This window comes from Nicotiana tabacum, chromosome 15 (assembly GCF_000715075.1).
Source record: "Nicotiana tabacum cultivar K326 chromosome 15, ASM71507v2, whole genome shotgun sequence".
Classification (NCBI taxonomy): Eukaryota; Viridiplantae; Streptophyta; class Magnoliopsida; order Solanales; family Solanaceae; genus Nicotiana; species Nicotiana tabacum.
In genome coordinates, this window is record NC_134094.1 from 103,125,590 (window position 1) to 103,143,053 (window position 17,464).

General features: G+C 39.5%; 1 protein-coding gene across 2 annotated transcripts in view; it reads right to left on the minus strand.

Moving 5' to 3' along the window:
• Nucleotides 1-5,957, minus strand: part of LOC107822305 (protein GRAVITROPIC IN THE LIGHT 1-like) — a 30,145-nt gene extending 24,188 nt beyond the window's left edge. Inside the window, exons 1-2 of one of the 2 annotated variants that reach the window (XR_012699380.1) lie at nucleotides 5,738-5,957; nucleotides 2,138-2,799 (exon numbers count right to left, since the gene is read on the minus strand). Coding sequence is in view for 1 of the 2 variants with exons in the window: in XM_075231067.1 (XP_075087168.1) it covers nucleotides 5,738-5,799 (62 nt within the window). In the remaining variant the exon portion in view is untranslated. Of the gene's footprint in view, nucleotides 1-2,137; nucleotides 2,800-5,737 lie in introns of those variants that run through there. The other variant, XM_075231067.1, reaches the window with a different exon arrangement.
• Between the last annotated feature and the right edge of the window lie 11,507 nt (nucleotides 5,958-17,464).

Sequence of the window (17,464 nt, forward strand, 5' to 3'; positions counted from 1 at the left end):
CCTATCTTTACCCTTTTGGGTTTAGGAACTTGCACTTTTGCCAAACACCCCCACACTTTAAAATAATTCAAGTTGGGCTTCCTTCCTTTCCATTGTTCATAAGGAATGGATTGTGTTTTGCTATGGGGCACTCGATTTAATATTCGATTAGCCGTAAGAATGGCTTCGCCCCACAAGTTCTGTGGCAAACCAGAACTTATCAACAACGCATTCATCATCTCCTTTAATGTGCGATTCTTTCTTTCCGCAATCCCATTAGATTGGGGCGTGTAAGGGGCTGTTGTTTGATGAATAATTCCATATTCTAAACATATTTCTTCAAAAGGAGATTCATATTCACCACCCCTATCACTTCTTATCATTTTTACTTTCTTGTTAAGTTGCGTTTCAACTTCATTTTTGTATTGCCTGAATGCGTCTATTGCTTCATCTTTACTATTCAGTAAGTAAACATAGCAATATCGAGTACCATCGTCAATAAAAGTTATGAAATACTTCTTTCCACCGCGAGATGGTATTGACTTCATGTCACAAATATCTGTGTGAATTAAGTCTAAAGGATTTGAATTCCTTTCAACTGACTTATAAGGATGTTTAACATACTTACATTCCACACATATTTGACATTTTGATTTTTCGCATTCAAACTTGGGCAGTACTTCCAAGTTAATCATTTTCCGCAAGGTTTTATAATTGACATGACCCAAACGTACATGCCATAAATCATTTGACTCAAGTAAGTAAGAAGAAGCTGAAATATTATTATTATTTTCAACAACCATTACATTTAGGTTGAAAAGGCCCTCGGTGAGGTAACCTTTTCCCACAAATATTTCATTCTTACTAATTACAACCTTGTTGGATACAAAAACGTACTTAAAACCGTGCTTAACAAGAAGTCCAGTAGAGACTAAATTCTTTCTCATTTCGGGAACATGAAGGACATTGTTCAAAGTCATGACCTTGCCAGAAGTCATTTTTAGAAATACCTTCCCTTATCCTTCAACTTTTGTTGTTGAAGCATTTCCCATATAAACTGTCTCTCCGGGTTCAGCAAGAGCATAGGTAGCAAAAGCCTCTCTAACTGCACAAACATGGCGAGTGGCTCCTGAATCAAACCACCACAGTTTAGGATTTCCCACCAAGTTACATTCAGAGAGCATGGCACACAAGTTATCAACATCATCATGGTTTACTACCATGTTTGCTTGACCCCTTTTCTTGTCTTTCTTCGGAGCACGATACTCCGTAGATTTGTGTCCGGTTTTTCCACAGTTGTAGCAGTTTCCACTGAACCGCTTCTTGCTTGGGTTGTATTTCGGACCAGAAGCCTTCTTCCTCTTTTTGTTAGCTTCAACAATATTTGCTCCCATTATTGTTGAATTTCCACGGCCTCTCCTTTCAGCAGCTTTATTGTCCTCTTCGATTCTCAACCGAACAATGAGATCTTCAAGGGACATTTCCTTTCGTTTGTGTTTCAAATAATTTTTGAAGTCCTTCCACAACGGAGGCAACTTCTCAATCATTGCTGCTACTTGGAATGCTTCGTTGATTACAAGACCTTCAGCAAGTAGATCATGAATAATCACTTGCAATTCCTGGACTTGAGTAATAACAGACTTGCTATCTATCATTTTGTAGTCCAGAAATTTTGCGGCAACGAATTTCTTCATCCCGGCATCTTCAGTCTTATATTTCTTTTCAAGCGCATTCCACAATTCTTTGGATGTCTCCATGCTACTGTATACATTATACAGATTATCATCCAGTCCGCTAAGAATATAATTCTTGCATAAAAAATCAGAATGCTTCCACGCTTCAATCACGAGAAAGCGTTCATTATCTGGAGTTTTATCCGGCAGATCAGGAACATCTTCCTTGATGAACTTCTGTAGACATAACGTAGTTAAGTAGAAGAACATCTTCTGCTGCCAGCGTTTGAAATCAATCCCGGAAAATTTTTCGGGTTTTTCTGCCGGTGCCAACGCCGGTGTTCGGCTTGTCGTTGCGTTGGCAGTCGCCATCGGAACAGCTTGGTTTTCGTTTTCAGTCATCATCTTTTCTGTAAAAGAATGACACAAACAAACGTTTAATACACGTTTTCAAACTGGAGTAAAAATCACGTAGATTTTAATATCCAACAAAACGCCACGAAGGCTTAACTCTCCAAAACGGGAGTACACAAACCACAAAGGTTTTAGTTTGCAGAATAATAAGAATAACACAAGTACAGAAATAAATATTAAATTCCTTAAGATTGTTATTCCCATCAATATTCCTATATTTGTAAATATTAATTCTGCAAAATATAAGTTAACGTAATGAAACAATAATAATAAATTCGAGCCCACTAAATTCACAGTGTTTCCTTAAGGAATTTAATCCCCTCCTAGTACCCAAGGTAATGGATTATTTCCTCCCAGGATAGAACGAATAACACACTGGTGTAGCGGTACTTCAAACCCCAGTGTTTCGGCGAACACAAAGTTCGGTAGCAAATCACACTTACAGTTGCTTTGTTTGAAGTTAAAAAACAATGCAGAACGAAGGAGTATATACTAAGAAAAACGTATGGAAGTTCTGAGAGGAAGGAATGCAATGTATAGCCAATTTGTTGAGCGAATTGTATGTTGAGTTGAGTATATTTCTTCAACATTTGCTGCTCATATATATAGCAGCCAAGAAGGAGTGCAAGACCAAACGTCCACCCTTCATGGTGGAGCAAGCATTACATGTTTGTGGAGCAAGCACTTCATGTTTGTGGAGCAAGCACTTCATGGTGGGAAGACCATTATCCGGCTGCCAAATTATCAATACACGGATTGGAAAATATCCGTTTACAAATACGGATAATCTTACGTTAATATTTACTATTAACAAATAAATTTGGTCCAAAAAATTAATCAATCAATCGATCATTTGACCAAATCCAAATCCAAATCCGAAGCCGAAGCCGAAGCCGAAGCCGTAGCCGTAGCCGAAGCCGAGCCGAGCGAGCGACGACGACGACGGCGAGAGGCTTGCTTTCTTCTTAACTCTTTAAGAGCTACAAGAAGAGCAATTATATATATACCCACCAAAAATGTCTTCCACTTCCAATATGGGACAATGTCTCATTGTTAAGGGGAAAAACTTAAAATTTTACTCAAAATTTCATTTTTCCTCCATTTCCCATTCACCCTCATTTTAAGAATATTACATCTTAAAATAAAACCTCAACATTTAGTTCATCTAAAGAATCATCCAGCTTCTAATCATTTTCAACACTTAGTAATTTATGCCAAATTATTTATTACTTTAAATTATAGAATAAACCTGCAAGTTTGTTGTGCACATGATGAAGTCTTATTTGTTCTATTTTATCAAAGACATGAAGTGTTTTTGTGAACATACACGATATAATTTAAAGCTCGACATTCATCGAAGTCTCTTAATTTAGCTATAAGTTGCGCTGCCGGTCATTCCAGTTGTATCTAACCCTTCAATCAGCATGAGGTGTCAAAGGTTCGGTTCGGTCGGTTATTTTATAAATTTTATACCATACCAAATTTTTGATTCTTCTATTATGTATAATCAAACTTAGACTTTTCGAAACCGTCCCATGTCGGTTACTCTTCGGTATCGATGCGGTTCGGTTAATTTTCGGTATTTTTTTAATGTCATATAAAAGTCACTATTAGAAGTAGAATGCAATAAAATACGTAGTTGTATAGGACTTAGCCAAACTTTCTAAATATTTTTACTGTTTAAAGAGTAATAAATTAAGAAAACATGAAAGATGACCAGATTATAGATCTAGATTCATCAACTATTCTACAATAACGTAAAAGAAACTAAGTAAATACTCTATATATATATATATATATATATATATATATATATATATATATATATATATATATATATATATATCACGGGTGGAAAGATATTAACCAAGTTGGGACTCAAGAATAAAATTTATAGAAGATTAATATTCAAAAAGATAAATCTAAATCATATGAAAGGAACATACTCAACATATTATAGTTTGCTACTTATAATCGCTAGAATACCTTGTATCTTACGAGTGAATATGCCGGAAATAATTTAGTTTCAATAGGAATAGCATAATAGGTTTGGGAATTAGGATTTTGAGTTTAATTACTTGTGGCTTGTAACTGTTTTCATAATTCCAACGCCCAAGGAAAAATTTAATAATTTATTATTTTTAAACTTAATGTATAGATATATTATTCGGTACGGTTTGGTAAGTTTTCGATTTATTTTTGTAAAATAAAAAACATATCCTAATTATCGGTACAGTTATAGATTTATATTAAAACCTACGATTTTATTAAAAAACTAATAATCGGTTCGCTACAGTACGGTTCGGTCGGTTTAGTCGATTTAGTCGATTTTTAAATATCAATTGACACCCCTAATCAGCATATACGAACTCATATAGCATATATAAACTACATATTGTAACAATACCAATTACGAGTTTGTTTGGCCAAGTTCAAAAATTGCCAATTTTGAAAAGTACTTCTGCCAAAATAGTGACAAAATTACTTTTGGAGAGTAAAAGTTTGTGTTGGCCAATCCATTAATTGAGAAGTGCTTTTTACAGTATTTGATAAGCAAATCATGTTTGGTTAATCTTTATAAAAAGTATTTTTGAGTATCAAACAACAAAAAAGAATAATATCAAGATTCAATTTACTATTAGTATTAATTATAAGAGAAAAACGTATTCAAAGATTTATTATAAAATAATTTATTTTTATTTTTATTTAATTAAAATATAAAATATAAATTTAAAATATATATTACAGATTATAATCAATATAAAATATAATTTTACCGAAACAGTAATATTACCATCTTGTATACTTTAAAAAAATAAAGAAATTATACCTTGTGAAAAAAATATTTCAGTATAATGATTAGCTTAATTATTTCAAAGAGGAATATGAGTTTTAATTTTGAAAAGAAAATAAAAAAGTGAAATATGAGAGGATGACAGAAGAAACAACAGGAACGTCAAAGATATATTTATAGCAAAGAGACTATTTGAAATAAAAGCAAGAGAAAGAGAATAATATAATGAAAATAAAAAGAGAAGGAAAAGGGATGATAAAAAAGAAGATTAAATTAATAAGGGATAATTTGAGAATTATAAATGTATGGTAAAGATATTTTGTCTTAAAAAATAAGTTTTTACTTACGTTTCTGTTTCTTGGAAGAAACTAAAATTTGTATATTTTTCCCAAATGCTTCTACTTCTGCTTAAAAGCATTTCTCCTTCATGGACAAATATTTAAAAAATTTAAAAAGTAATTTTTGGGGGAAAATGCTTTAGCACTCCGAGAAACCTGACCCTCCAATTAGTTCATTATATGTGAGTCTAGTCGTTTTTTTAGAAATCCTGAATGACATCGTTCATATAACCCAATACTATTCATCTTCTTCCTCAATTTATCTCAGGCTTGAACATAACTCATTTCAAGACATTGCATAGAACTTCAATAAAATGATAATTTCTACTTTATGATATCATTAAAATACTGAATCCATAATTATATTAAAAAAACAGGGGGAAAAAATTAGCTCATCCAAACTAATTAAGCCCTAAGTTGAGCTATATTCTTGTGGGTGTCCTTGAAATTCTTGTTGATATCTATTAATCCAAATATATAATGATATAGATGTAAATGTTAACTAACTCTAATTAACATAATAATTTGTAGGAATTTACCTTGATGTTTTCCAAGAAGAGGTTGGCCGGCATGCACCCACGTTGACCAAAAACAAAGTCATGCACTCTCACTGTTTGCTTCCAAGAAAACTTTTTAAAGCAAAGTATTTTAGCTCTTGGAATGAGCTTTGGTTGGCTTTCAGGATAAATACATTTATAGACGACTATGAGTATGAGGCATTTTAAAAGAAATGCTAACCTTTGCTCTTTGTTTGTCGGCTGTGACACTTATATATTGGAGGATTTTGTGGTCTCTTTAATTACTTGCTTTTTAAAGCTTGGCATGCCCCATAAAATAAATGGAGTTTAGTGGATACTTGGTGCCAGCTTACTGCCCAAAACAGAAACGGAGTCAGGATTTTAAGTTTATGAGTTCGGAATTCTAGCTAGTACGTTTAAGTCACTGGGTTCGAAATTAATAATTTATACATATTCAATAGATTTTTTTTAGATAAATACAGAATTTGGACGAAAGTTATTTGATTCAGCCGAACCCGCAAGTTTTATGCTAGCTCCGCCCCGGCCCAAAATAGTGTGCATTATGTGCAAAGCCATCACTTTCAAACTTCTTTTTCTTTTTATTTTATTTTTTATTTGAGTACCTTCTCCCTTTTATTACCACGTAATTAAATATTCATACTCATGTACCTTCTTACCATGTTACACATGTATTAACATGTTTCCTTCTCTATCGTCATCGTTGACACACAAAATGATATTTCTAATATCTGTTAGCACGCGTTAAAATATCAAGCTTAATTGAAAACTAAACTAACTAATTAATTAATTATTCAACTAAATTAATTGATTAAATAATTAATTAAGAATAAAAATGCACAAAATAAAGAACTTTTTTGGTATTTTTTTAAATAAAAATTTAATTAAAAAAATGCTAACACAACAAGAAAAATACTTTAAATTGAAACAAAATTGGTGAAAAGTTGTTTCCTTTGAGAGAATTGAAGAGATGCAAAAATTAGGTATCCATAAACTCCGCCCACCCCCACAAGGTTGTTAATCCAGTTCATCCTCAAGATCTATCGTTGAGTTATAATTATTATGACTATACTGAAATGCAATAATTGTGTTTTTTTTTTCCTCTTTTCTTTTGGTCAAGAGTGTAACTTAAGTTAGGCGAGAAAAATGTCAAAACTTTGGTCATATTAAAGTATTTGAGCATTTTGTTTAGGTCTATTGATTATCAATTTATAAATATGCTAAATAGATGACGGAATAATAAGATATCGATTATCGGTTAATCAATTAATAATAGTTAACGAAACAATTATCGATTTAGCATATATGAGCTAGAAGCTTATATTTTTTTCAAACGCCTACAATAGAATTAATTTAAAAGGAACGTACCTATGATACTACAAGATGTATAGTAGTATGTAGTTGCAAGATTTAAGTCCTCCAAGTCTGAAGTAATTGACAATATTGGAAATTATGTACCAGCTAATTTGGTATAGCCACATATTATTTTTCAAAACTTATATGAAAAACAAATATATTTATATGATGATGATTCACTAGATCTCCTCAATTTCACTGAATTATTGCTTTGTCAATACCGCCTTAGTCTCTTTCAACTACTTATGATTATTGATCAAAACCAGCAAAATATCTACGAAACTAGTGGGAAGGACTAAGGAGGTGATAAAGAATTACTGTACGTAGAAACTTAAGTGCACCCTCTAACAGTTGCGACCTTCTTTAAAGATATGAGTTAAATACTCGATATATATACGTTCATATTATTTGAGACGTTGGTGAAAGTCATGTGATTTTTATGTTACGATACAAAGTTGTGTAACTTTAATGACAAAAAAGACATAGGGGTGTGACCTTTTATGAAATTTATCCGTTCTTACAATGAATATCTCATAAATCCATAACACCCTATGAATTTTTTAAATTATTTGTGGCTATCTATGATCACAGAGATTAAATATTACCCTATACTACTCCTGTTTACCATCAAAATTGGATAACAATTAAATTTGTAATTGGTTTTAAGAATACGCAGATTAACTTGATACAAAGCGATAAATTAAGTTACTATTGAACAAACAAAGATAAAATAAATTCAAACCACACGAGTTGGATGGTTTCAGCCTTAGTGAAATAGCCACTCTCGAGTCGGGCTCACCATAATCGGTACAAATGGAAAAGAGTAAGAGCTAGAGATAGAGAAAATAATAATATATTACTTTTAAGTGCATATTACAATGTGCATCATGAATTATCAGACCCTCATTATATAGTAGGGAAGTCCTACTTTAGGTACAACTCTATAAAAGGTAAAAAAATCTTCTGATTCACTTATTGTCGTTTCCTTGTAGATACGTACCGAGATCCCCGCCGTGATATTCGGTCGGTCATGGATACTTCGGCTTTCTGTTGGCTATGCTGGATTGTCTGACAATGTTCTTCAAAGTCGTTCAGGGCTAGGACCGATTCCGAGACCATTGCCTCGATATTCTCGAGGGCAGGCGTCATGCCTCCGAGTTCTGGCCCGGTGGGACTTTGGCTCGATTTCGATCCCTTACCGCCATGTCTCGAGCCTGGCTTATTTTGTCGGAGGCTGGGATGCACCATGAGTTCGACTTCACCAGTATACAGATAGTCCCCTCATTTTTCGGAGAGTAAACGGCGAGAAACGACATGAGCTTTCGATTCTTACTTTGACACATCGTGACAGAAATGACAAAACATCCGAAATATCTCGTCAGTCAAGTCATAATGGCATTAAATGCATGTCAGCCGCCAGTCGGCCGTCCCTGAACGTGAAACGCCGTTGAACTACTATAAATATCCCCTCTTTTGTTCATTTTTACTTTACATCAAACCTACTACCCTCGTACCTTCAGGATTTCAATACTCTTTAGCACTGTTACCCATATTCGAGGTCCTTTGCAAGAAATTTTACCCATATTCTTCTCAAGCCAACAAGTCTAATCCTTTAACTTCCTTTCTTTCTTCATCTTTCTCAGATTTTCCTCCATCTTCATTTTCTAAAGAAATGGCAAAGACTTCCAAACCCGTTCCCCAGAAAGATGATCTTTCCACTTCGCGGCCGGTTACTGAGTCGAGGAGACCGCCCCGCGCGCGGCCATCAGTGAACCAGTACCTGAACCCCCTTTGAAAATGTTCATCCCCGGGGGATGCTCAGTCAACATCGATTTCAAGGTTGAAAAGCCTTCCTCCGTACAAGGTCGGTGTGAGGAGGTCCCGAGATACATCTACTCGATTACCAAAGAGGTCCTCTCTACGGTTCGAAAAGACTGCAGCTGGGGCGATAAAGACATAGTGGTCCCCGACCCTGAAGAGTCCATTACCACCTATGTCGAGGGATATAAAGTTTTTACACTTATCCCTTTACATTGGGGCCGATAGACCCGATCATATTGGATTTTTGCAAGAGGTACAACGTGTGCCTAGGCCAGATTCATCCATCACTTTGGAGGATCGTGATCCTCCTCCTGTATTTTGTGAAAAAATTGATGGGTGCTCGTTAACCATTGATCATCTTCTCTACTTATACAGTCCCCGATTCTTCCGTAGGGGGCTGATAAAGCTTGTGTGTCGGGCCAGTAAATCTCCGTTCTAAAGTATTGATGAGGACCGGGATCGAGGCCGGCAATGTCGTTTTGTCCGAGTGAGGACTTTAGACTTGATACCTGCTGAGTGCTGGCCATTCCCCGAGAAGTGGCATACGTCACGTTAGTAGAACTTACATTCGAATACTAATTTTATACTTACTTCTATTTTCCTTATCGGTGCTTTGTGGTGGTGCAACCGTCGCTCAGGTCCCAAATGTTGTCCCTCGACTCAAAGACTGGGTCGAGGTTATCATTTCACATATGCCCAACTCCGAGTGCTCATGGAGCAAACTCTCGAAGGGCCGTTGGGAGGCCTGTTCCCATGGTGAGACTTCTTTCCTGAGTAGGTTGTGTTAGGATTCTCCTTTTAACATTAAACTCTTACTCCCTTTACTTCTTTTTGCAGGTTTATCTAAGGATGTCGAGCTTAGGACTCCAGTCGGTGGTGAGGGCTTACCTGTCGAGTCCCCTGCTCTGAGACAGGCCAAAGAGAGGAGAAGGAAGAGGGCTTTGAGTTCCCCGAGCCCAGAGAAAAAGAAAACAATGAGAAGGCCGGTACGCAAGTCAAAGGAAAACATCAGCTCCCGAGCACCAGCTTTAGATTTGCTCTATTGGCTGAGGGACGAGTCTGAGGAAGAAGAATCTTTCGTTCTGGTGGCTCGCGAGCCGTCGCAGTTCGAAGAGCAATGGACCTCTGAACCAGAGATCCATGATATGCCTCAAGCCAGGGAGGTCTATGAGAAAATCGGGACTGAGGCATTTTGGGATGCGGGCAGTGCCCCGAAGGAAGCACTTGGCGTGATTGACAATACCGATTCACCCTTGTTTACCGGGTCCATATATAACGAGGCCCAAAACGGTGAAAGAGCGCCCCCAACGAGGGGGCCCATGGAGCAGACGACCCCCTATGCTGCTTTTTTGATGGTGTGGATTCCACCACCATGTAGGATGTCATCGGATTAGGTGACTTAGAGGTACCGAGGAAAAGTTTGTCCTCGGGGGCAAGTGGGCCTAACTCGAGCCTGAAACTGATCAACCAGTTCTCTGCCCCGAGTGTGGATCCTGGTTGGAAGCGGTCCATTATCATCATCGTTTCAGAGGATACCTCGATTCTTTTCGCTCCCATAGGGGTGGCCAGTTACCTCCGGTGCCTGGTGAACGAAGAAGACCAGGCCAAAATGAACGAGATAGACGCGCCCTGCATGTTCAACGAAGCACAACAGGTGCTGAATCAGGTAACTGTAGATAATTCTTGATGATTTTAATTTTTCCCTTGATACTTGAACTAATTTATTGACAATTCTAATATCTTTCTTCATATCTGTAGGCCTCGATGCTTCACCACAAAACTTTCCTCCAGTATCGGGATGATCTGAATCAACTCGAAGCCAAAGTCAAAGTGTTTGCTGAGAAGAGAGACACGTACAAACTTCTCAGTGAGCAACGTGAAGGAGAGTCTAAGAGACTTCAGGCTGAGTTGGAAGCGGTTCGGAAAGAACATGCCGACCTGGTTGAATGGATAAAAATCTTTGAAGTTAGTGACGATGAGCTAGACACGATGACTAACGGTCAAAACCCGCAAGTCTAACAGAAGATTGATCGAATCGACCAACTCCGAGCCGAGATAAATGTAATCAAGGTCGAGGCCAAAGAGTGGAGAGGTAAGATGGACCGCCTGGCCTCGGAAAAGGAGGCCGCTCGGGTGCAATTGAACTCGATGGAGGCCCAACTTCAAGCGATGAGGTAGAAGGCTGAGGTATGGTCTCAGAAAATTGAGGAGCTCCGGTCTCAACTAAGTTCGGTTGTTGTCGATCGAGAGACCCTTGCCAAGGAGCTTAAAGCGGACAAATCGGTGGTTGAAGTAACCAAAGACGATGCCGATAGGATGGCGGCCCAGTATAAAGCCGATGTCGAGGCATCCCAGGACCGCCTGAAAGACATTGTCGAATATGTGAAGTGGCAGTCCCGAATGGAGGCCCTCGAGGAAGTTCATGCTCGAGGTTTTAATTTGTCTAACGAGGTCGAAAATGCTAAGGGGCTCGAAGCTGAGTCCAAGAAGTTGGCTTATCCCAAGGACGAAAAAGCCTTCGAGGGTTCAGGCGGATCCGGGGGTGGAGAAGACTCTGATGGTCCCGGTGATAAGATGGGATCTGGCGAAGACCAAGCTGTTTAAGTGCCTTGTAGATTTTTCTTTGTTTTTGCACCTTTGTACTTTTTGTTGAGGCTGTTTGGCCTTTGTAAAGATATATTTGTATATATATATATATATATATATATATATATATATATATATATATATATATATATATATATATAAAAGGCCCTTTTTCCTTTCGACAGTTTTTAAGCTTGTTTCCTTTCGTTCTTTTCTTCATGATTGTAATGATATTGAATGCCATAACACGTAATAATTAGGTCTTGTTTGGAGGTTCGAACAGGCCTTGCTCTTGATATTATTTTGCATAAGACTCGTGGGAGGCTCGGTATGACTGGAAGCTTTCCCCAAATTACTTAGAATATTCTGGATTACAATTTCCCGATGGTAACCGGTTTAGAAATTTTGAAGGCCTTAGTTTTTGGTTACGGGTCTCGGACATCTCCGAGCCGTTCTAAGATAGTCGTAGCCTTTCTAGTTTGGGTGTTGCCCAGTAGGCTTGTTACTCCGAGTCATCCGACTTAACCGAGATAACAGTCCCCGAATGGGGGTGGCCGTAGCCTTTAAAGTTCGGGCACTACCTAATAAGCTTTGTGCCCCTAGGCTTGATTATCTCGGGTCGTCCGAATCTGCCTTGGGCGAAAGTCCCTAAGTGAGGTGGCCCTTGGGCTCGATGTCTTTAGGGAATCAAATGTAAGAAAGAAAGAATTTCAAGGGACGAAATATTTATCCGCAAGGTAGAAACATCCGTTCATTTTTTTGCGTAATATACAAAGTTACACATATGTTCAAGCTTTGTGTCCGGGCTCGGGCGGTCTATGTGGGAACAGTTCATTTGACCGTTTAGCCCTTACAGTAAATCCTATCGATCAAGCCTAGTCTATTCAAGCACAAAGTTCATTCACTTGCCAAAATCATTATCCGAAGGTGATGCCCCCAAGTGTTCGAGTCTGATCATAGAGAAGCCTCGAATTTTGTTGATGTGATCCTTGACATTGGTTCACAACTGCTCTTCGATTCTGAGTTAGCACGATCAACTATTGCCTCGTTAAATACCTTGCCGGAAAACCCATTTGGGAAAAAAACGGTTCGAGGAAAAAAGAGTGCAACGCATGCTTTCAGGCCTAAAAAATTATATCGTTCTTTGACGCTCACCTGCAAGTGTTAGTCCAAAATTTAAATAAATAAAAGAAGTAAACGAGGTCATACCTTAGCAGTAATATCATTTCAAGTGATTTATGTTCCATTTGTTCGGTAGTCGCTCACCGTCCATTACTCTGAGTTTGTACGACCATTTTCTGGTGATCTCGATAATTTGATACGGACCTTTCCAGTTCGTCTCTAGCTTCCCTTCATTCGGGTTACGAGTGTTTAATGTGACCTTCTTCAACAATAAGTCCCCGACATTGAAGTATCGATGGTTGGATCATCGATTGTAATACCTCTCGATCCGTTATTTTTGGGTGGCCAACCGGACGAGGGCGACTTTGCGCCTTTCATCTAACAGTTCCAGACTCTTATTCATGGTCTCGATGTTTGATTCTTTGGTCGCATATAGGAACCTGAGACTTGATTCTCTGACTTCGACCAGTATTAAAGCTTCGATGTCGTAAACCAACGAGAACGGGATGGCCCCGATACTGGACTTCGAGATCGTACGGTATGCCTATAGGACTTCGGGCAAGATTTCTTTCCATTTTCCTTTGGCATCGGTCAATCTCTTTATGAGGTTTTGGAGCATGGTTTTGTTCGTGGACTCCACTTGCCCGTTCCCACTAGGGTGATAGGGTGTTGACAAGATTCTTTTGATCTTATGATCTTCGAGAAACTTGCTTACTTTGTTGCTGATGAACTCCTATCCATTGTCACACATGATCTCGGCTGGTATTCCGAACCGACATATTATGTGATCCCAGATAAAATCAATGACTTCCTTCTCCCTGACTTTCTCAAACTCTTGGGCTTCAACTCATTTATAAAAATAGTCAGTCATAAACAATATAAATTGAGTATTACCGGGTGCCCATGGAAGGGGGCCGACGATGTCCATCCCCCATTTCATGAACGACCAGGGTGACAAGACCGAATGTAGCAGCTCCCCGGGCTGATGAATCATCGGAGCATGCCTTTGACATCCGTCGCATTTTCGTACGAACTCCTTCGTGTCCTTTTCTATGTCAATCCAATAGTAACCGGCTCTAATTATTTTCTGAACTAATGATTCGGCGCCCGAATTATTTCCGCAGGTGCCTTTGTGGATTTCCCTCAGAATATACTTGGTGCCCCCTGGTCCTAGACATATTGTGAGTTGGCCATCGAACATTCTCCAGAACAGTGTGCCGACTTCGGACAGGTTGAACTAGGCTGCCTTCGTACGCAGAGGCCTCGATTTCTTAGGGTCCGAGGGCAATTTTCTAAATTTCAGATATTTTATATATTTATTTCTCCAGTCCCAAGTTAGGCTTATTGAGTTTATTTCGGCGTGACCTTCTTCCACTATCGATCTCATGAGTTATACGACTACCCCCGAGTTGAAGTCATCTTCGTCAACCGACGATCCCAACTTAGCAAGGGCATCAGTCTCGCTGTTTTGATCCCGAGGCACATGTTGTATAGTACACTCCTTGAACCGATGTAACATTACCTATAGTTTAATCAGGTATCTTTGAATTTGTTCCTCTCTGACATCGAACGTCCCATTAACTTAGTTCACCACAAATAGTGAGTCGTACTTAGCTTCGATCACCTCTGCCCCCAAGCTTTTGGCCAGTTCGAGACCTGCAATCATGGCCTCATACTCGGACTCATTGTTAGTTAATTTTGCAGTCCTAATAGATTGTCTAACTACATTACCTATTGGTGGCTTCAATACAATGCTGAGTCCGGACCCCTTTGCGTTCGAGGCACTGTCCGTAAAGAGGGTCTAGATTCCCGAAGAAGTCCGTGAGTTCAACAATAACTCTCTTTAGACTTCAGGTATTAGGACTGGCGTAAAGTTGGCCATAAAGTCTCCCAAAATTTGAGATTTAATGGAGGTCCAAGGCCGATATTCGATATCGTACCCACTGATCTCTACGGCCCAATTGGCCTACCGTCCCGAGAGCTCAGGTTTATGCATTACATCCTTCAAAGGGTAAGTGGTTACGACACAAATGGGTGTCATTGAAAGTACGGTTGTAGCTTCCAAGAGGCGCTTAGCAAAGCGAGCGCCAATTTTTCTAGGTGAGGGTATCTAGTTTCGGCCTTGCCTAGAGTCGTGCTAACATAGTAAATTGGAAATTGCATACCTTTTTCTTCCCGGACCAAGACTTTACTTACCACTATCTCCAATACTACCAAGTACAGGTACAGTTGTTCGTCTGTCTTCGGCGTGTGAAGTAGTGGTGGGCTCGATAAATATCGCTTGATCTCCTCCAAGGCTCGCTAGAACTCCGGGGTCCATGAGAAGTTACTCTTTTTCTTCAATAGTGAGAAGAACCGATGGCTCTTATCGGAGGACCTCGAAATAAATCATCCTAGGGCGTCTATGCCTCCGGTTAACCTTTGTACAACCTTCACACTGTCCACAACAGTGATATCTTTGATGGCCTCGATCTTATCGGGGTTGATCTCGATTCTCCGGTTGGATACCATGAATCCGAGAAATTTATCGCACCTGACTCCGAATGCACATTTCCCTAGGTTCAGCTTCATATTGTATTTCTTCAATATTTAGAAGGTTTCCTGTAAATATTTCAAATGGTCCTCTTCTCATACGGACTTAACCAACATATTGTCAATGTAAACCTCTATTGATTTTCCTATTTGTTCTTCGAACATACGATTTACTAGGCATTGATAAGTGGCGCCGGCATTTTTTTAGTTCGAACGGCATCGCGCTATAGTAGTAGGTGTCGTACTTGGTGATGAAAGAAGTTTTTTCCTGATCAATGGGTCCATCCGAATTTGGTTGTACCCGGAATAAGCATCGAGGAAACTGAGGATCTCGTGGTTGGCTGTTTTATCGATCATGCGATCGATATTAGGCAGAGACAAGAGTCATTGGGACACACTTTATTTAAGTATTTATAGTCCACACACATTCTTAATTTGTTCCCCTTTTTAGGGACTACTACTATGTTTGCTAACCATACCGGGTATTTAACCTCCCGGATGGACCCTATTTTAAGGAGTTTAGATACCTCGTCCATGATGAAAGCATGTTTGACCTCAAACTGGGGTCTCCTCTTTTGTTTAACTGTGTGGAGCTTCGGGTCTAGGCTCAGCTTGTGAGTGGTTATTTCCGGCGGGATCAGTGTCATATCAAGATGGGACAAAGCAAAACAATCTTTGTTAGCTATAAGAAATTGAATGAGTTTTTTCCTGAGCTCAGGACTCAACCCCGTGCCCAGGTATACCTTTCGATCGGGCAAGTGCTCGATCAGTACGACTTGCTCCAGTTCCTCGACCCTTCATTTTAGTAGCGTCGGAATCGACATGAGCTATGAAAGATCTGGGAACCCCGTAGTCATTGTCCTCACCCATCTCCTATTTCTCCAGTTGGGACGGAGTCGGTGTCAGTAGTTGCTATTTTGTTTCTCCCTTCGTGACCGGACCCAGCTCCTTCGGTGTCGAAAGTATGGATATCGAGACCACCTCGTCGACAATGAACATCTCTTTTGCGACCGGTTATTCTCCGTCAACTTTTTTTAGTCCTTCCGGCGTCGGGAACTTTAACACATGGTGCATAGTTGAGGGTACCGCCCTCATGTTATGAATCCACGGTCTTCCGAACAAAGCATTGTACCTCATGTTCCCTTCGATCACATAGAACTTTATTTTCTGAATGGTTCTTGCGGTGTTCACCGGTAATGTTATCTCCCCTTTAGAGGTGTTTCACGTGCAATGTTGAACCCGTTTAGGATTCGTACCGCATGCACGATCTGATCTTGTAGATCGAGCTTTTCCACGACCTTCGATCTGATGATGTTGGCCGAGCTACCTGGATCAATTAACAAATGCTTAACTCGAGATTTATTTATGAGTGTTGATATTACCAGTGCATCGTTGTGGGGCTGCACGAACCCCTCAACGTCTTTGTCGTTGAAGGATAATGTTCCTTTCGGCACGTAATCCCGAGTCCGTTTTTCCCTTGTGATGGATACTTTGGTGCGCTTCAGCATCGGCCCCTGGGGAACGTCGACCCCATCGATGATCATGTTAATGACGTGCTGAGGTTCCTCATGCTCAATCTTTTTACTACAATCTTTGTTCCTGAAGTGGTTCTTCGCTCAATCACTGAGGAACTCTCGGAGGTGTCCGTTGTTGAATAGTCGGGCTACTTCCTCCCTTAATTGTCAGCAAACTTCTGTTATGTGGCTGTGAGTGCCATGATATTTGCACATTAGATTAGGATCCCTTTGGGTTGGGTCGGACTATAGAGGTCGAGGCCATTTGGTGTCTTTGATTCGTCCAATGGATGATACAATGGCGGCGATGTTTAAATTAAAGTTTTACTCTGATAGCCTTGCCGCCTCCTTAGGCCCGATGAGCCTGTCAAAATTTTTTTTGCTCATGAGTCCGCGATTATTTTGACCTCGATCACTCCTTCTTTCACTTTTCATGGGATTTCACCCAGATCCACTACCTCTTCGATCTCCATTATATGGTTGATACCGATCCATGTTCGACTTCGGTTCACGATCGACATCTCTCTTGACTCCGTCGATGGCTCTGACGGGGTAAACGAACTCGGAAAGGGCCCCGAGTTGATCGTCTTCGACCCTGATTTTTTATGGATACCGATTATGCATGTCAGCCCAAGTGACAGCCGGATACTCCACCAAATTTTGTTTTAACTATTGTGAAGCCAACGAGCTTCGCGCATTGAGTCCTTGGGTGAAGGCTTGAACGGCCCAATCGTCCGCGACCGGAGGCAAGTCCATCCGTTCCATTTGAAACGGGGACACGAATACCCTAAGCATCTCA